Raw genomic sequence first — 21,672 nt, 5'->3', positions numbered from 1 at the left:
ATTTTGAGTTACAGGGGATCTTGAGAAATATCAGAGCCGAGATGGCAGGGAATGAGGTGGAAATCCGCCGCCGAATTGGGCCTTACAATTATAACAAGAAACCACTTGTCCTGGTACAGTTCACTAACGAAGAGGCAGTGGATTACATACTGCAACACAAACATTTACTCAGAAGTAATGAAAACTATTACAACGCGTATATTGACAATACGTGACAAAAGCTGAACAGATAGCCCACAGGGTGAGCCGGCCTGCATGACACAACTCTACCCATTGGAGCGTAGTTACCCACCCCATCCGTGCTAACCACCCCAAAACTGCTTCCCAGAAATCCCAGGTCACACCCTCCCCAAATCATCACTCCCATCCCCTGCCCCAGCGTATCCTCCCAACAACTCCCCTGCCCCCTCTGACCCCATTGCATTCAATTCCATCTGATTCATCCAACATTCCAAGGACCCCCTCATCCTCTCAACCCCCAAAACCCACCCGGCCCTCACTCCTCCTCTGCCCCTTCTTACCCTCCCCTTGCGAGGGGGTCACATTGAAGAAGTTTCGCTTTGATCGCAATGTCATTCTCATAATTTCTTCAATCCAGGAGAGTACACACACACCTCTTGTGTGTGTGTGTGTGTGTGTGTGTGTGTGTGTGTGTGTGTGTGTGTGTGTGTGTGTGTGTCTGTGTGTGTCCTTACACATCACGACTGAATCAAGCGTATTGGAAGTACCAGCATCTTCCACTACCATCCCGGGGGATAGAAAATATCGAAGGCCCTCCCCCCTTCCACCCACCAACAACACCTCAGCCTTCATAACCAAATATTCTTTCATGCTCAATTAATTAAAATCAGTCCTATATATGGGAATATGAGGGGATATACCTCACAAAACATGTGAGGTGAGTATATATAATTGATGACTGAGGAGCCATAACACAAGTTACTGCCCCTCTCCTGTGTGTTTACTAGTTGTGTTTACTAGTTGTGTTTTTGCGGGGGTTGAGCTTTGCTCTTTCGGCCTGCCTCTCAACTGTCAATCAACTGTTTACTAACTACTTTTTTTTTTTTTTTCCCCACACCACACACACACACACACACACCCCAGGAAGCAGCCCGTGACAGCTGACTAACTCCCAGGTACCTATTTACTGCTAGGTAACAGGGGCACTTAGGGTGAAAGAAACTTTGCCCATTTGTTTCTGCCTCGTGCGGGAATCGAACCCGCGCCACAGAATTACGAGTCCTGCGCGCTATCCACCAGGCTACGAGGCCCCTTATGGAGTATTCCAGGAGTATTCATAATGAAAGTTGACTACGGGCTCACCATAGCCTGGGCTACTTGGAAGTTTTTGTTCTTAGTAGCTGAATCTTAAATAACAAACAACAAGAACGGGACATAACAGGGTTTACATCAGATCTAATCATTCTATTTTTGTATTTGTTTCTGTATTATTTTTTTTACATCATGGCTGTAATAATTGATCCTGACTGTTCACATGCTCATTAAGATCGAGAACTGTTCCATTCACCTGGGCTGTAGGAGACTCGAACCGTGGACCTCACGTGTGTGTGAGACCGAAGCTCTACATTGACCGAGCTATTGAGTAGTCTTAATAAGGAAAGTTTCTAGAAGCAGTTTCCAGTTTGATCGAGAGTGTGTCCGTGGTGACTTCTCCCGCGGCACCTCTTGATGTCACTGATGGCTTTCAGCGTCCAAGGAGGAACACAGACACACTAACGTGATATACATATATCAACGAGAACATCAATAGAGCTCTGAGGTGACTTGAAACCGCGACCATGGAACTAAAGGTGAGTGGCTAAAGTAGTTCTCTTGGTCACGGGTTCGACTCACCTCAGAGCTCCAGTAGGGTGTCTTCGAGGTGGAAAGTTGCCCCTGTTGGTCCAACAATTCATCCCCTTGGACCCTCACCACAACCCTCTTCGTCTGATATACGTCAAATAGACAGTTGATCACCGAATTCAATCTGACCCCTTCTCAATCATTCTTCACTCTCTCTCTCTCCCTCTCTCTCTCTCTCTCTCTCTCTCTCTCTCTCTCTCTCTCTCTCTCTCTCTCTCTCTCTCTCTCTCTCTCTCTCTCTCTCTCCCTCTCTCTCTCCCTCTCTCTCTCCCTCTCTCTCTCCCTCTCTCTCTCTCTCTCTCTCTCCCTCTCTCTCTCTCTCTCTCTCTCTCCCTCTCTCTCTCTCTCTCTCTCTCTCTCTCTCTCTCTCTCTCTCTCTCTCTCTCTCTCTCTCTCTCTCTCTCTCTCTCTCTCTCGCTGCATCAACTTACAAACTCCCGATAATTAAAGCAAGAGAAATATAAAGGAGAAAGAAATCCAATATTTGCATAACGATCTTTTCCTCTCAGCACAAAGGATGGCAACTGAAAGTCAGCTGCAGCAAACGTGATCAGCATGGCGGACAGCGAGCCAACACCAGCCTGGGAAAGAAATTAGCAACGCGCAGGAAAAAAATGGGGGGAAAAAATGCAAATTAAATTTATGAATTTCCATTTCTTTGATATGGAAAGGAATCGTCGTTTGAATATTTGTTTTTAATTAATTTATTAGGCAATTACAATCTGCATTGACTAAAAATACAGTATTGGCTTTGGTGCGCTAATCCACGTTATCGCGAGATAATGTTTTTTTTTTTCGGTTAGTTAATATAATTTAACTTGCACCTCCTGTGTGAGGGTTTGTGAGTGGGAACACCCTCCGCATAGGTTCGAATCGTCTTCACTTCTCCTTCGGATTTTCTCAATAATAATAATAATAATAATGATAATAATAAGACATTTTCGCAATTTTCGATTGAACTTGACCTGCTTTCTAATGCTGTGTCTGCTTTTTGAATACACATTTGAGTGCCTTCGTTATACATTAAAAACAAATATGTACAAATTTAAATTACCTTCCCTTTCTAAGCAACAACTCTACTCAATCAAATTCATTTAAAGAACTCGATTAGTTCCCCATAACGTCCTCTTTTTTTTAATTCAAGCTACTCTGAAACATATTTTTATCCAGTCTTAAATTTTATAATGAATGGCATATTTAATTTCCAGAAGGACATGATCAATCCCAGCTAATCTCTTAGCAAAGATTTCTTTCTATTTTCTGGTGAGTATGAGATTCTACAGTTGTCTAATATTCGTGTCCTCAACTCTGGAGGCCAGTTTCACAAGGCTGGGATCTGCATGATCCGTTTCACAGGGCTCTGTATGCAGGGGTCATTATCATACTGCTTCTCTGCCTCCTTCCTAGATTATGAGTTCTCATTTCTGGCCACGTTGTATACATTGTGGTTTCCTTCTGGTCTGTGTTTTCTATATTTCATACATGCTTGTGCAGGCGATGAGTCACAATAACGTGACTTCCCTTCACCTTCTAGTGTGTGGTCTTCTTTGCTTCTCTTTATCTTCTAGCACTGCCTGTCGAATTTCGACTCGTTTTGCTAACTTTAACATTGAGTGGCAGAATCATTCTTTCTTTAGCTTCTCTGAGGCTGTTACAGAGCTACATCACAGAGCTACAGAGCTACATCATCACGTCTTGTGTTGATTTTACTAGGAGTTCTATTTCTCATTTTATCTCCTTCAGGAATTCTCCGCCCTGCTGGTATTTCCCTCTCCCCTATGCTTTCCTTATACTTTCCTCCTCCTAACGTCTTTCTACAGTCATCATTGTCACTGTGTTCGAGGACTGAAACACGATGTTGACAGTGTGTGTGTGTGTGTGTGTGTGTGTGTGTGTGTGTGTGTGTGTGTGTGTGTGTGTGTGTGTGTGTGTGTGTGTGTGTGTGCGCGTGCGCGAATGTGTGCATACCCGCGTCTGTCTCTCTCTGGCACTCCATTTACGCCTGTTTGCTTCTATGTTAACAATGAATTTAGTGCAGTGATTCATTCATTCAATCTTAGTTGTCTTATGATCACTTAAGTTTCAATGACAACTTGGTTATCTCTTTGTTTGGTTATCATTTTCACAATTTGTCAGGTGCGCATATTAACTTCTGTCTCTTGGGCCCATTCTTCCCTCCCTCTCTCCCTCCCTCCTTCCTTCCTTCCTTCCTTCCTCCCAGTCACCCCCCTCCCTCCTTCATGTCCCTCCCTCCCTCCCTCCCTCCCTATCATCCCTCCGTCACTTCCAATACTCCCTGCATCCCCCCTTATTCCTCCCTTTTCGCCCTTCGTATCCTTTGCTTTCCATAATTCCCCTCACGAATGTTTATGGCCCCGTACACTTGCCAATGGACGTCCCCGGCGGCCTCTAACTTAATTTGGGTGATTGAGAGTTATGGGTAAATACACAGAAGAGGGAGAGGATGAATAGGAGGGGAGGAGAGTGGAAAAAGAAACATGAGAATTAAGAGGGATTTGGGAGGGAGTTGGGGGTGGCATAGCAAGGAGAGGAAGAGAACAGGGAGCAGGGGGGAAGTCTAAGTCTCATATTAGAGAAGGAAGAATCATAGACTGATTTTAATTGATATGGCAGAAGGATGTGAGACAGAGGATGGCTTCCTTCGGACGAGTACATCCACGTACAGGATGAGCTTAGACGGGGAAAAGGATGTTAAATAGAAATAGTATAGGGTAATTAACATACCATTGATGCTTGAAGACAAATGGCAAAAGATTATAAGAAGAAGGAAATCTCACCAGTACACTTGATAAGTATAAACTATAGACTATCTTGAGGTTATCTTGAGATGATTTCAGGGGGTTTAGAAAATGATGATTTCAGGGCTAAGAAAATAATGACAAGCCACTAACTAATGAAGAAGACCAACAATATAAGCTCACTTACACACAAGATAAGCGTAGACGAGTGACAGCTTAAAGATAGGGACAATGACCAATTGTATGTATTACCATAACAGTCTAATATGATACTCTTGATTAATTGTATTTTCTTCGAGAACTCAAGACAGTTCAGAAAATGTTCGAGATTATATCAACAGTAAACATTAACAAAGAAAATAATAATGATGAGGATAACATCTAGAATTAATGATAACAGACGTAACATCAAATAAAAATAACAAATAGAAATAATAATATTACTAATAATAACAATATATACAATAATAATTATACATACAGAAATGATGTTCACTTCCACAAGCAGTTTCCTTCCACCTTTGCACTGACCAGCAAAACAAGCCACTAATCTGGAAAAAAAATTATAGTTGTCCACAATTCTGCAAGCAAGACATCGATAGCAAATAATTTGCAAATATTATTAATTTTATAATTAAATTAGTATCTTTTGCTTCCGGTTGGTGTAAAGAAATTCGGAAGAAATCCTTCTTGAGAAACATGAAAAGCACCTTGAAAAAGCAATATATTAAGAAACAATTTGATCCTACAGATAAAATAACCACAGCAGATCTGCTACTAAAGAAGACTGCAAAATGGAGCAAGAGTCTTTACTGTTGACAGGATGTGTATCTCACAGCCGTGGATGGTTATGGAGCATTTAATATTATCTGGGATAAAGGCCTAGTGCATAAGCATAAGAAATTCCCAGTTGATGGAAATCTTCGGCACAAAATTTAAAACTACTTAAGTTATTGACCCTTATAAGATGTCGTAAGAAATCATTTTACCTGAAACATTTATCAATTATTACCTGAAACATCAATTAGTTCATCTGGGTCTTTTACTATAACGAATATGTCATCGACGTAACGGCAGAATACAGTTGGTTTTTGCCTACCATTGAAAACTCTTTCCTCGATGGTTCCCATGTAAAAATTTGCAAATAACACTCCTACAGGGAGCCCATTGCTACTCCGACTATCTGTAGATACATGTTACCTTGCAGATTGATGACAGGAGTTTGTTTTGTACATACATCGAGAGCATGAAGAGCATACCTCTTTATGCTCAGGTATGTCTAATGTTCGGGGTGCTCTCGTCAACGAGAGAGAGTAAGTCAGGACTCCGATTCACTCAAGAAAACTGTGAAAATAACAGTCTGCCTTTCCTGGATGTACTAATAACAAAAACAGGAGACCTTACACCAATGTATATAGTAAGTCTACATAGGATTATGCTTAAACGGTTGGAGTGAGTGCTCCCAAAGATACGAAGCTAGTGTTCTGAATAGTTATATTCGTCGAGACCTTACCCACTACTCTTAATGGAGCAACGTGAGCTGGGAGTTTTAATTTTTAACGTTAACAATATATTTATAATCGATGCTAGGTATTTAGCTTCGCGTACAATGGTAGGTATAATAACTTAGGGTTAATAAATGGATTCGATTCAATGTTCATTTTTCTATATCAAGCGAAGCCGGGTGAGTTGAGCATCATACCTTTTCACATTCAATTTATATTCATCCCTATAATAATTTGTATGTATAAGTTAACTGAAAACGGGCATGAGTATTTAAAATTTTCCTTAGAAACTAATCAAACTGAACGAAAGTTTATATACATGATTTTTTTCTAGGTTGCCTCAGGCGTTTCATAGCAGACCAAACACACTGCAAAAGTAAAGGCTTAAAGTTAGAGATTTGTTACCGTTTATGTAAATTTCGGGTGAACGAATAGGTCCCTGTGGGTTTGTTTAAGCTGAGCTGAAACTAACTTTTCCGGAAAACTGTTTTTTGCTTAGAATGTTGGAGGCAGACACGGGGGTAATTCCCTTATACGAAAATACAGTTTCAGGAGTCTATAGCAAGCTGGTCGCCTCACATGTTAGCAGAGAGTCAGAAGTTGATAGAAACAGGGAAAGTGACAAGAAAAGAAAAGGTGAAAAAAGACTGTAGACAGAATAATTGAGAAAAGTAACTTGACAGTACGAATGGCATAGATGTGGAAGGAAAACGGCAGGGCAAAGCAAACGTAGGGGAGGATGGAAGGGAAATTGAGGGAAACGGGGCAAAGGGACGTGAGGGGAGATGGAGGACATTCTCAGGCGGACTCCTCTTCCATCCTCGCCTTTATATGCTGCTGCTGAGAAACAGACCATTCAATGAGAGCACATGTTCACAGCATCCACATCTCTGTCTCTTCCTGCTGCAGAAGGCAAAGGAGTTCCCACAGCCAGTCACCTCACCTTTTTCCTTCACGTGCTACTATGAAAGGCGAATAAGAAGAAGAAGAATAAGATGGACGTGGATAAGGAAACCAAAGGACACGCTATTACCTTTGCAAATTGAACTTTGCTCAACAGAGAAGCTAAAGTCAAATTTAAAAGAAAAAACATCCCTGAGGAAGATTCGAACCCGGACAGCCCGGACTCCATGCCCCTTAGCGTGTCCAGCACTGTTACCACTAGAATCCTTCGAATCCTTCTGGAGTAAAGAGTTTTCTGATGCATGTTAACTTGGGGACCATTCAAGCTTGTCGCACAAATGATATTCACGAAGCCATCCACTCCAGAAAATCATGATGAAGTGATTTGAGGAAATATATGTGCCGAAAATGCCCAAAAACATCAGAATGCGAATAATTATATAGTAACTTTCATAACCGAGTTAATTAATTATGACTGATGTATTAATATATTTTAGGGAGATTAGCAAAATTAATTACTTGAAGTACCACTTTTTGCCCGCCTTAATATTAATGAGCGCTCTCGGGAATGCCTTTGGTCAGGACATGAAAGAAAACAAATTTCTAAAATATATAATGAACATTCCAAGAATTCTGACCACCACATATTTCAACAATTCGGAAATACTGGTTATGCAACTCATGAGGGTAATACCCGGTGATCTTTCTAAAACAATTTTAGTATCGGCATTTTAAACTGCGTAAATCTGAAGCTGAGAAAACCTATCGAGGGTTTACCTTTCTTTAGCAAACCTTAAAATGTTCTTATGAATTTTATAAGATAAATCCTAGTTTGCGTACACTGAGAACTGAGATGGATGTATGAGTGTGAGTGAGTATATGAGTGTGAGTGTCTGTGTGTGTGTGAATGTGAGTGTGTGTGTGTGTGTGTGAGTGTGAATGTGAGTGTGTGTGAGTGTGAATGTGAGTTTGTGTGTGCGCACGTTCGAGTATTCGTGTATGCGCATGTATATATGTTTTTATATGTATATTTACATTTAATCCCCTGCGTCACTAGGCCCCTTGCCTAGCTTTTATTAAATAAATATTAAAGCGTTATTACCCAGCGCACAATCCCACATTCATTGTTATAAGGTAAACTGTCGTTATGGGGAAGAGTCGTTCTCATGAATGGAAGTACGTACGTCTTGAAGAGTTACAGTGGTAGGGAAGGAAGCTGGAAGGAAAGGTTACAGTGAGAGAGAAGGAGGTAAAGATAGTGTGAGAGGAATGGAGGGGATATAGACTCTATAGTGAACAGGAAAGGGGATCTGAGTGAGGAGAGGAGGAACAGCTTGACGAGAGAGGGGGCAAACTGGCCTGGGGATTGGAGTATCAGTTTGGCCAGAAGTGACATAGGGGTGGAGGGCAAGAGTGGCCACGAACGAAGGACCAACACGGGCTGGGGTGAACTGTGAAGATGATGGATCATCCTAAGGGCTCCCCACTAACATAATTGGTTCACGTCACGTCCCGTGTTTGTCCTGGACTTGCTGGGACGTGCTGCCACTTCCAATCACCAGCCGGCGCAGTGAAAACTTGACCCGAGCGTGTTTTATCGCTTGATTGCACCGTCTACTTTTGTGTGTGTGTGTGTGTGTCTGTGTGTGTGTGTGTGTGTGTGTGTGTGTGTGTGTGTGTGTGTGTGTGTGTGTGTGTGTGTGTGTGTGTGTGTGTGTGTGTGTATGTGTGTGTGTGTATACTCACCTAATTGTGCTTGCAGGGGTTGAGCTTTGTCTCTTTGCTCCCACCTCTCAACTGTCTATCAACCGGTGTACAGATTCCTGAGCCTACTGGGCTCTATCATATCTACATTTGAAACTGTGTTTGGATTCTGCCACCATCACACATAACTGACACTAATGTATTACATCTGTTAAATACCCTAACACTGAAAAATATATTTCTAACTTCCCTGTGACTCATTTGGGTAGTCAGTTTCCACCAGTGTCCCCTTATTCGTTTACCACCCGTTGTGTGTGAGAGAGAGAGAGAGAGAGAGAGAGAGAGAGAGAGAGAGAGAGAGAGAGAGAGAGAGAGAGAGAGAGAGAGAGAGAGAGAGAGAGAGAGAGAGAGAGAGAAGGGACCTTACACGCTGGAGGTCATATCAAGAAAATACTGTTTTCTAGGTATGTCTACATCAAATAGTATGTTGAAAAATTCTAGGAAATTATACTGTCCCGCCTCATCCCTTCCCTGCTTATCATCGTACTAAAAAATTATTCCTTTACAATCTCTACTCTAGTGAAGTCGGCTTGGCTAATGTAGACCGAGAAAGCGTAAATGATAACCAACTGGTCACGTGAAATGGAAAACCTTCCTCAGGAAACGAGCTAAGAAGGAATGGAACGGAGAATCTTCGATGTAAAGATAAGCGCTTTGTTGAACTTTGTAAAGCAGATAACCGAAGATAACGGTTACAAAGCGCTACTGTTAACTTTATTTTTATATAATTAGATCAGACGCGGAATTTATCACGTTTTCTAGTGAATTGTTCAGGAAAAAAGGAGAATTGTAACCTAAATTAAATAATCTATGACTCCACTGTCATAGATATATTCATCCACGGGACACAGCTAGCCAGCAATGGGACACAGCTAGCCAGCAATGGGACACAGCTATCCAGCAATGGGACACAGCTAGCCAGCAATGGGACACAGCTAGCCAGCAATGGGACACAGCTAGCCAGCAATGGGACACAGCTAGCCAGCAATGGGACACAGCTAGCCAGCAATGGGACATTGCTAAACCAGTGCTATTACCCCGCCACACAGCAGCCCGTGGTCGGACAAGCCAGACGTAGATTAGAATGTTATATGTCCTTGTTTAGTTCAAGACTCGATTAAGGATTTGCGTATCTTCTTATCCAGAACAAGGCTGCACTAAGAAAGAATGAGAATGTAAAGAAGTCCTTCAAGGGGGTACAATAAGGAAGTACGTGAGTGAACACTGAGTGCTCACCTGTACTAAGATACTGATAGGGAGAATGAGAGAAATTTAACAACTTAGTAATACGAGAATGAAGTAAAGATTACGTTTAAGTGTTAGTAATGTGTAACTATATCCATGAACGCTTTGAACGTGTAAAGGAGTGAAATCTTGTGTGAAAACAACAATAATCACTGGAGACACCTCGTTTTCATCGTTATTAGATAAAATAAAACTGTTCATAATACATAAAACCAAATTAATTTACAATGACATAAAATATATAAACCTAACCTCGTCCCAGCTCTATAAACTTCCAGTTCTATGGTTCCAAGAGGCCAGCCAGAGTCCACAACCTGTCCTGGACCGGCAACTGAGCGAATCCTCTTTATTCAAGCGAGGCGTAAATCTTGAATCAAAGCATAAATCTTCCAGACGTCAACTGAATGTCGATACAGCCAGTTACCTCGACCAGATTGGAAGTAGAAAATATCAGAGAGTGAGAGAAAGTAGGGTGAGAGTTTACAAATTTAAAATAAACATGGCAAATAAAGCAAAAGGCCAACCCAAATTGCTTCACAGCCACATTAAGAGGACAACAGTGAAGGAACAGGTAATGAAACTTAGAATATGGACGGACAGGTTGACTTAAAATGACAAGGACCCGGTGTGCGAGGAACTCATCAGTAGATTCTAGGAGTCCCATAGAGTATGGAGAAGCTCCTAAACCCAGATACAGAAAGTCCTGTTTAATCAGTCACCACTGGAGGAATTTAAGATTACCATTGGTTGAGGGAAAGGAATCAATTGTTCGAACTGGATGTGATAAAGGCTGTTGGCCCAGATGGGATCTCACCATGAATGCTAATAGAAGGAGTTGAAGCACAATGCTTGCCACTTTCCGTGGTGTATGTCGCTGGTAACAGGAAAGCTGCCAAAAAGTTGGAAGACAGATAATGTAGTCCCGATACAAGAAGGAAGAGAGAAGACGCTGAACTAAAGGCCAGTGTCCCTAACTAGCGTAAGATGCATTGTGATGGAGAAGATTATGAGAAAAAAAATTGAACATGTGAAGCGAAGAAACTTTGTAACACATCACCAGCATGGGTTCAAGGATTGCATATCTTGCCTCACAAGTCCAAATAAAAAAATCTATGACGAAACGACAAACAATAAAGAAGAATGAAAAGAGTAGGCAGGCTGCATATTTTTGGTCTGCCATAGAGTCGTTAAGACAGTACCTCATAAGAGACTAGAGCAAAAGTTGGAGAAGTAGGCAGGAATGGCACAGAATGTACTCCAGAGGATAACAGAGTAATTAAGCAACAAAAGACAGTTACATTCTTGTAATTCTACATTCTTGTAAAGCCACTATTACGCGTAGCGTTTCGGGCAGGGGTCCTTAACCCTAATTTCCCCGGAATACGACCCCGCCGAATCGTTTAACAACCAGGTACCCAGTCACTGCTGGGTGAACAGAGGCTACAGTTAAGGATTGGCGCCCGGTCAATCCTCCCCGGCCTAAGTTGTACTTAGTTGTACTTGTACTCAGTGAGTCACTGTGAGTGGGTGTGATCTCAGAGTGGCGAGTACAGTCAGCTTCGTTCTCGACGCAAAATCGAGAATTTCGGGTTCGTATCTTGGGCGGGACAGAAATTGTTGGATATATTTCCTTTCACCTAATGCGTCTGTTCAACTAGAAATAAGTAGGTACTCAAGCGTTAGTCAGCTTCTTGTGGGGTTGCATCCTGGGAAGGTTCAGTAATTCGACCTTGATGGGGGACCTCGGTAAAAAGCCTACCGTGTATAAAAACACTCTGGCATCCTGTCCCCCCCAACGCAATGAATTATTATTAATATTTTATTACACCGCGCCTGAAGTTTGTATTAGTTTATCCCAAAATATAAATTCTCGTTGTATCACCTAGACTCATAGTAAGAAAACTTAGCTTATTTAAGCACTAACTATACCAAAACTTCTCATAACTCCTGGTTTTCGTGTAGTTCTACGTAAAATGGGATGGAAACTGAACCTAGTCTCTCCAACTTCAGGAACTCAACACATGTCTCCAACTTTAGGTGCATAACGCAGGGGTCTTACGGCCGAGCAGACTGCATTCGCGATTTATAATCTCCGAACCCGGGTTCCATTTATTGCCTAGACAGGAACAAATGAGTCAAGTTTCTTTTATCTGATGTTTCTGGTTCACCTTTTGGTATATAGCTGCCATGGAGTTACACCTGTTGTAGGCTGCTTCCTGGGAATGAGTATGCGTGTGTGTGCGTATTCACCTAGTTGTGCTTGTGGGGGTTGAACTTTGGCTCTTTGGTCCCGCTTCTCAACCGTCAATCTGCTGGTGTACAGATTCCTGAGCTTCTCGAGTTCTATCATATCAGCATTTGAAACTGTGTGTGAAGTCAGCGACCACCACATCACTTCCTAATGCATTCCATTTACTAACTACTCTGAGACTCAAAAATTTCTTTCTTGTGTCTCTGCAGCTCATTTGGGTACTCAGCTTCCACTTGTGTCCCCTTGTGCGTTTACCAATAATCCATCCTTGTCTACCCCTGTCAATTCCCTCTGACAATTTTATATGTGATGGTCATGTCTCCATGAGCTATTCTGTCTTCCAGCGAAGTGAAGTGAAGTTCACGCAGCCTTTCCTGCGTGATTCCCGTCTCGGCCGGGAATGGAACCCGGACACTTAGGACTACGACTACCGAGCTATCTTCACTTAGCCGCAAGGCCCATATGGGGGGGGGGCTATGAGGACTAATAAACACACACACAAATACCATGTATGTGTGTGTCTGTGTGAAAAATATATTTGATACAGAAAAAACAGGTCTGGAGTCTATCAATTTGATAACCATCGGTTAGAATTGCTGTGGTCCAAACGCTAACAACTCAATCCTTCAGGAACATACATCAAATGTATGTCTCTAGCTTTAGGTACTCAATATGTCTCGAACTTCAGCTATCCAACATATCTAACTCCAACTTTGAGAACTCGATACATCTTTCTAACTTGAGGTGGTCAACATGTCTCCAACGTCTATGAAAAGCTCCAATGTAATTTGTATAAAGTTCAATAGCTTCTGTAATGTTGTACTTTCGAATACATTGCTGTATTCATCATAAGATCAAGCACAAAAAAGTCATGTATTAATATTAATTTGAAAACAAAGAAAATTTCACTGAAAAAAGACTACTTAATACACGATGAAACGAAGTAATAACACCGGTTGTGACAATAATATAACAAGCACATAACTTTACTTACAAGATTTGAAGACAAATTGGAGTTTGATAGGTCATGCTCGGAGATAGCAAATACCAACTAGAAATTACAATTGAAAACAATGTAATTCTAAAAACTTATACAAACACAAAAGAATTAAAACAAACTGCAGACTAACAATTATCACTTTTTTATACAAAAACATATTACACAAATATTGTTTTAATGCTGAATAATAATGCTTCAGCCATACATCTGCATAGTATGTAAGTCTTATCTAGGTTTTAGTTCTACGTTTACTCATAATTCTCGTCGACTTCACAATATTTTTTTAGTCCCCCCTTGATTTGAGTTTTTTATGGTGCTCATTTCGAGTGACATCATATATCTGTTTAATTAAGTTACTGAGCATAATATTTGGTATTCAGTGTTGTGATCTACACTGTGTAATCTTTCATATAGAAAAGGGTAGCAGCACATTGCTGTGTATACCTAAGCTTGTTAATAAAAAACAAAAATCATTGTTGAGTAATATGTGTTTTTTTATAATGTTAGTAATTGTTATCTGAAATTTGTTTTAATTATTTTGTGTTTGTTTCAGTTTCTATTTACTTTGATTGATCAAAATATTTAAGTACACGTTTTGCGACGGTTGTCTATTGTATAATCAGCGTCACTCCTTTATCTCTTGCCTTGTAGTAAGCAATCCCCTACAGTGTAAGTTTATTGTTTTATTGATATATGCACAAGCGGTCTCGCTGCTGCAGTAGTCAGAGTATCCAGTGCTGTTGATATCGAGGCCCTCCCAGCGGCCTAGGTTCAAATCCTCTAAGGGGGTCATAAAGTGGTATATGTGCTTAGGGGACCATTCAAGCTTTGCTCACTCATGTACATATTAATATTTTTATATAACAGTTTTCTTTTTCACATTAAGAAAAAGTCGCAGGATTTATAACTTTATTAATTCTATTTACTAGTATTCATTTTATACGTTTTTACCATGTTTTAATTGTCAGTTACAGTTATTAGCTTAACCTGCATGTTACTTCAAACAGTGAACATGTTACAAGAATTAACTTGATAAAATCTTCCGATGAACACAAATCCCGTACAACATTGAAGTGACCTGCAAATAATTAAATCCTCGACAAGAAGTCGCTTCTCTCTCGTAAACGGTCATATATAATATCACGTTAAAAGCAAATAGTGAATCATATCCTGATACATCGTCTCTCTCTTTCTGTGAGTCTTCCTCATATTCCCACCTGCGGACATCTCTCATGTATACATATCACAAATACCCACCCCCCTCATATACCCACCTGTGTGCTTCCCTCTTAGGTACACCCACCTTATATACCAACCTGTGAGCCTGCCTGAGGCATGCCCATATTACATACCCACTTGTGAACCTGCCTGAGGCATGGCCACAAAACATACCCACTTGTGAACCTGCCTCAGGCATACCCACATACCATACCCATTTGTGAACCTGCCTCAGGCACGCCCACATAACATACCCACTTGTGAACCTGCCTCAGGCACGCCCACATAACATACCCACTTGTGAACCTGCTTCAGGCAAGCACACATAACATACCCACTTGTGAACCTGCCACAGGCATGCCCACATAACATACCCACTTGTGAGCCTTCCTCAGGCATGCCCATATAACATACCCACTTGTGAACCTGCCTCAGGTGTACATACCCACATCACATCCCCACCTGTTATTTCACAATAATGTGTTATACTGTTTTTACTCACTTATAAATGGTATATTGCTGTTTTGTAATGTTTGATTACATTATCATATGTCATTTCTAGCAGAGGCAGATTACCTGGTGATAACCGAACGCCTGAAAAATATACTTATATATTCTATTCGGCTGCGTGATGCCCTTGTTATAAAACGAGAACATTCGAATGTGAACTACAAACAAAGATGTGCATGTTAAATTAAACCAATTACACATGATTAACACCGAGTTTATGTAAGGATCATTTCCTCCAGTCATCACTTGGTATAAACATGTCACCCCACTGACTGTTCAATTGCAAATAGAGAAATACTCATAACTTTAGTAGACAGTAATGCAAACAATAAACTAAAGTGTGACACTATATATGTAAGAGTCATTAGAGGTCATCCATACCCTGACTATATATAAGTCTGAAGTATAATACGCTAAAAGTAATTTGATAAAAAAATCAAGTGTCGATCAGTGTTGATAGAGCGTCAACCCGAGCTCGCAGAGCGTCGACTGGAGATAGTAGAGCGTCGACGGACTCGTAGAGCGAAGATTCGACCTGGTGGAGCTGCAGCTGTTCCCTATATGTCCATTAACTGGTTCTCATGCATAAAGATTTCGCTTGCCAGTCTCTTCTTCCTCTTCAACTAAATATAACAAATAAATGAATACGTTAATAATGATGTTTACAGTAAAAAGAATATAATAATAATAATAATAATAATAATAATAATAATAATAATAATAATAATAATAATAATAACAATAATAATAATAATAATAATAATAATAATATCAATAGTAGTAGTAGTAGTAGTACTACTACTACTACTACTACTGCTACTACTACTACTACTACTACTTCTACTACTACTACTACTACTGCTACTACTACTACTACTACTACTACTACTACTACTACTACTACTGCTACTACTACGACTACTACTCACAGAACGAGCGTAGGAGTGGACGACGTGAAGGCAGAAGACCAGGAAACTGAAGACCAGCACAGCCAGCACAATGTGCCAGCCTTGGACGCGCTCCTCGTAGAACAGGAAGATGACGGAGGCGGTGATCTGCACCAGCAGCTGTAGCGCCGTCCACCACAACCACATCGTCACCTTCCTCAGGCATTCCTAGTGGAGAGTGGGGGGCACTTGAAGGCTCGAACATGATTATCTATCCAAGACGGTATTGGACAAAACGATAGATAGCTTTTAGTTTCAGCTAATACTTCTTAATTAATTACGGACAAGATATGATATTTATTTTGACCAGACCACACACTAGAAAGTAAACGGATGACGACGTTTCGGTCCGTCCTGGACCATTCTCAAGTCGAAACGTCGTCGTCCCTTCACCTTCTAGTGTGTAGTCTGGTCATAGATGGATAAACCCTTAACCAAGTGTGAATAAACAACCTGGGGTGCAGATCTCACCTTGTGAACGCCACGCAAGAGCAGGCCAGCGAATATGAAGTCAATAAATGCCACTATCGCCTCCACCACCATGTGCGCCACTGACAGTGGGTCGTCGTTAAGCCCATCGACAATATATGTCCCTAAGGATGTGTGAGAGGTAGGTAGTCACGTGAGAAGTACAAACACACAAGCGACACAGTAAATCAAAGTTATAATATGATACAATTTTTACATCTGTTCTATTTTAACTGAGACTAGACTTCATTAGAAATTCTGTTCACGTAACGGGAGTACAGTTGTACAATTTTCTTCGTCTTCGACTCACAGTTGGGATTCCTAGGTTCGAATCCCAGGCGGAACAAAAATAGTTAGGCACGTTTCATATCACCTAATGCAGCAAAGAGGTTGACAGGAGGCAGTCACCTTGTTGTGGGGTTGCATTCTGGGGAATGTAGTTCGTAGTTTGACTTTGGGGAGACCTCGATATAACTAACATATATACGTACACAGACTGCCTGTCCCGCGACAAAATGAATTTTTAAATTATTATATGTGCAGGCACAAAAATTATTTACATGAATATATTTACCATAAATAAACACCAAATGTAGCAATATAAGTGACATTCCAGGAAACGAGAATGTAATGTTCACATAACATTCTAAATCTCCATAGAAGTGCAATATAATATAGTTGAAGAACTATTTTTACCTGAAAAACTCACGATGGCGAAAACTCCCAGTACAAGATGTATCGAGTCAAACAGCTGAGGAGGAGAGAGATTATTTACCATCCCTTAGTTGGGAACTTAAATTAGAAAAGTGCGAAGGTTCCTTTAGCTCAAATGGAACAAAATTTAATTAGTCGTCCAAAAGTTAAGGACGTGTGTGATTATACATGTTATATGTGCCTATCAATGGTCTCAAATATAGAACAGTAAAGTTAAAAATGTAATTTAAGAAAATGTTTGTAAGACTTTTACTTTCGTTACAACTTATATTAATGCTAATATAAATTATGATAATAATAATAATATTTATAATGATGATATTGCTACTACTGCTACTATTTCTACTACTACTACTAACAATAATAATAATAATGAGGAAATCAGTAGAAGCCATGAAGAGGATTCGAACCCGCTCCCTTGGTACTCCCAAGCTAGCACCCTAGATGACAACGCCACGGCATGGTAAAAAAATTAAGCATCCTTGGATTCCAATGAATCCTCTGGGAATCCTTTGGCTTACAACTGAATCCCAATCAGGGTTTGAACTACTGAACCGTTAACCAGAGTGCATGGAGAAGGGGGGACAGGGCGATGCTTAAAACCTTGATTGGGCTTCAGTTGTAAGACCTAGATGGTTCAGTGGAATCCCAGGTTGCATTGCTTTTTGACCACGTCATGGTTACGTTAATGTAATGTCATTGTGCAGTAATAATATTAATACTTGCATGTTTTTTTCCTGTAACTTTCCAAAAGAGAAAACTGTGGAACATTTACGTTTGCCTGGCCAGGCAACACAACAGCATCAGCACACGAGCTCACTAGCTAGGCCATAAAAGTATTTGTGTGTACGTCTGATACCATACTACTTGTGAAGGAGGAAATGTATATGTTTACCTCTCAGAATGTTTGGTAATATGTTTATTTGTGATGTGTGTCTATGTATATATTAACACGTTGTACGGAATGGGGTGAGAATAGCTTGAGCTACCTCATCCCTTTGTGTGTATTTTACCTCAATAAACTTATTTCAATTTCAATTTCAGTTTCAAGTGGAACGACAGGCTAAGAGCTCTTTACAAAAAGCTAAGCAAAATATATATTGAAAAATCTATACCAATAACATTGCTCTGAGTCGTTGTGAAGATCTTGATTATAATTACCTTCTAAGAAAGATGGTAAGTAAATCACTTGACGCTATCTTAGAATTATACACATATCTTACACTATCACCATTTATACTGTTTTATCATAATATTAGATAGGAAATTAATGATTTCTTCAGTAAAAATCTCTTCATGACAAACACGTAAGGAATGTTTCAGCAAAATTTGTTAGGGCATAAGAATGGCTGCAAAAAGGGTATTGAGTGCATTACCTATATTACTCTGCAATTTCCAATTCAGATCTCTAGAGGAGAATTCGCCAAATGGAATTCGTATTACTTATACTCTTATTACTAATGAAACACGATACAAAAAATCTAAATTATTTGACGTCATTCTAAATTAAGCTGTTAAAAAAATCAGGAATGGATACCTATACCATAAAAAGTTAATTATAATTTCTATGACTTTAATTTCTAGTAGCTATTGTATGTGTTTACACATATTGTTGTACTCACCTAGTTGGGCTTGCGGGGATTGAGCTTCGGCTCTTCGGTCACCTCTCTCAACCATCAATCATCTGGTATACAGGTTCCTCTGACGCAATTGTGTGTATGTGTGTGTGTTTGTATGTGTGAGTGAGTGCGTGTGTTTGTGTGTTTACCCCTTATCTTGTTCTGTGATTGAGTGGAAAACACCAACATGAAGTTAAAACGAGAATTAATTCATCGCTCACCATGTCAGTCACTCCCACTATGAGTGCTCCAGTCCTCAGAGATAGGCAGCAGCATCTCTTCATTTCATACATGATGCTAAAATAAAATGAAAATATTCGATTAATTATTTTAACACTTCTCAGTAGGCTGACAGACAGCGGAGCCTGCATTAGAGACGTTTTGTGTATTGGTAAAGTCAATATTATTACCAATATTATGCGGTTGATTGATCAACTCATGCAAACAATGGTATCACTATTTATATTTGTAACATTTACTCATCTTGACATCATAAAAACACTTTTATTAAAAATTCCTAAAGTAGTTGCAATGATTGTGTGTATAAAATTAAATGCAAAAATTTATGTGTCGTTATTGGCCAAAACGAGTAAACATCTTGAGCAAAAAATTAATAATAATTGTTGTAATTAATAATTATTTATCTTCCTAATTTATCTATCTTCTTTTAGCAGTGTGTGTGAAAGCACAGTAGACGTAAGCGTCTACCGCACTTATTTTTTTCCCTTTCAGGACATTCATTAACAGCATTTCGGCACATTCCTATGTTAGATTCCTTAGTGTAGACTGCTACGTAGAAGCAACAGTAACATCTAGAGAAACCACCTTACCTTCTCTGTCCACCTCGTAAGTTAAACTAAGTAAGTAACTTCGCTCAATGGCTTCCTTAAGCTGTTGCAAATGCGTAGTGTCAAGTACCTGCTAGAATATCACCAACCTTTCATCAGTAGAGGTCTGGTTTTAGGTCTATGTCAAACAAGACTTGTCTTCTCAATAGCACTCATGTTAAATCTCGCAAACAGAATATCAAGAGAGGAAACGCAGGTCTTCACCATTTACTTGCTTTTACATAAGACCATTATGGCACAGGAATAGGGCCTGTTTAATACATGTATCTAGTAGTTCTATAAATGTTCTTCCTAAGATGCAAAGAAGAATGCTTACTGGATACGGATAAACTTTTTTCCATTATCATTCCAAATATATCATCCACTTCCCTGTTGGTGAACAGTGAAGAAACATTTAAAGAATATCTCACACTGGATGCCTGCGATCCTTTGCAATAAGTCGACAAATTAGTTTGAATAGATAATGCTGAAAGCGCCAGCTACGTATGGGATCGGGAGTGTGTTGAGTCGTTTAACCAGGCTGGACGCAGTTGCTGCTATCTGGGTGATGGTCACATGAAGCGGGTTTCCAGGTTTGTGGGTCTTGACAGACCCACGAGCTCATCCAGTATTCAAATCTCCAGTAGCTTTAGGCAAGTGAAGTCCGGACCATTTGGCCTTGAGATTTTCATCCAATCTGCTTGCCTTCGTCTTCAATCCGTCAGTAATAACCTAAGTTGTCCTTTGGAATCAAGCTTGACCAGAGAGGAAGAGGTATATTTTCATACTATACTCATCCATTTTTAAGATGACCTATAATGGTGTCTTGCCACCTCTTCTAGCAACTTTTCCTTTATTCTCAAGAACGTTCTTAGTTGCTGCTTTGAACTTGAGAGAGAGTGTATATTGCTTACGTAGTTTCCTTGAGTCTTTCCTCCTCCTGCCAGACGTTTTATTTACATAGTATCCCCAGTGGTGACCTTCCTCTGCGTCTCAAGGTCAAATATGTCAATCAAACAGGATCTCCTGCTCTGGCTTTGGTCCTCAGAGATGTTGATTCCAGGATCTCATCGAAACCAACCACACAGGATGGGTTTCAGGTCCATAATAAATGAACTGAACTATTCAACTAATGTATAAATATATAGATTATATACATAGTGACTTATTTATACTGGCACAGCGAGTGACTCACCCTCTTTATCGCAGCTTCACGGAAACTTAATAGTTCAGCAAAATGGATCTTCTCCTCCCACGATCTTTTTTTCCTTTGCTTGTATGTGGCAGGTTACTATTACAGCTTCTTCTGCTCTATTGTTAGTTTCCTAATATGGTTACTTTGTGGTATACTTTGTCAACATTGGAACGCAAAGCCCGTCTTCCCTCACTCATGATAACACACTGTCAACCTCCCTGCTCAATCTTATCACGCTGGTCTCTTGGTCTTATCGGAGTCGGCACTCCCTATCTTATCTCATTAATGTGATAAATAACAGAATTCTCTTCCTTCTCTTTATATAGTTTATGGTAAAACTGATAACTGCTATTACGTTTCTACTTCATGGATATTAAATAGACTGTAGCTCAATTCACGAGGTAATAATGTCTGTTCCGGGGAAATGATTTGTTTTTTATAGTTATCCACAAAATATTAGTTTTCTATAACATCATGTACGTCTAAAGAAAATGGTTTCATGGCTGGCTCTCTTATTATATAATTTCTCGGAATAGTAATTAATCATTCATTTTGTAGGGGGACAGGCCGCCTGTGTACTCTATATATATATAAGTTAGACATATACTGACGCTTCCCCCAAGGTCGAACATGCAACAAGTCATACAAGACGAGATCTAGAGATTGAGAGGACCGGGTTTTAAGCAGTGTCCAAAATTTTTTGCGAGTCTTAGCTCTTTTTGTTTTAAAGGTCTTTGAAACGGGGCATTCATTGCTTCTTGCAGTGTTTTTTAGGGGGTAGAAATAGCCTAAGCTACTCTATCCCTATGAGATGTACTTTTTCCTTGTCTCAATAAACATACTTGAACTTGAACTTAATGAGAAACATTGCTTTCTTGCAGGCG

General features: G+C 40.1%; 1 protein-coding gene across 2 annotated transcripts; it reads right to left on the bottom strand.

Moving 5' to 3' along the window:
* Window positions 1–14,185: 14,185 nt before the first annotated feature.
* Window positions 14,186–21,003, bottom strand: LOC123774559 (uncharacterized). Of its 2 annotated transcripts, none has more exons than XM_045768919.2 (6): window positions 20,789–21,003; window positions 18,988–19,063; window positions 17,130–17,184; window positions 16,437–16,558; window positions 15,948–16,133; window positions 14,186–15,641 (listed from the first exon to the last, which is right to left on the bottom strand). In XM_045768919.2, the coding sequence occupies exons 2-6, from the start codon at window positions 19,057–19,059 to the stop codon at window positions 15,576–15,578; spliced, it is 501 nt and encodes a 166-aa protein (XP_045624875.1). In that variant the 5' UTR covers window positions 19,060–19,063; window positions 20,789–21,003; the 3' UTR covers window positions 14,186–15,575. The 2 variants fall into 2 exon arrangements, with proteins under 2 accessions (XP_045624875.1, XP_045624876.1); XM_045768920.2 differs by lacking the exon at window positions 20,789–21,003 and adding an exon at window positions 19,704–20,732.
* Window positions 21,004–21,672: the final 669 nt, after the last annotated feature.

This window comes from Procambarus clarkii, chromosome 51 (assembly GCF_040958095.1).
Source record: "Procambarus clarkii isolate CNS0578487 chromosome 51, FALCON_Pclarkii_2.0, whole genome shotgun sequence".
NCBI classification, from domain to species: domain Eukaryota; kingdom Metazoa; phylum Arthropoda; class Malacostraca; order Decapoda; family Cambaridae; genus Procambarus; species Procambarus clarkii.
This window is presented reverse-complemented; position numbering and strand designations above follow the sequence as displayed.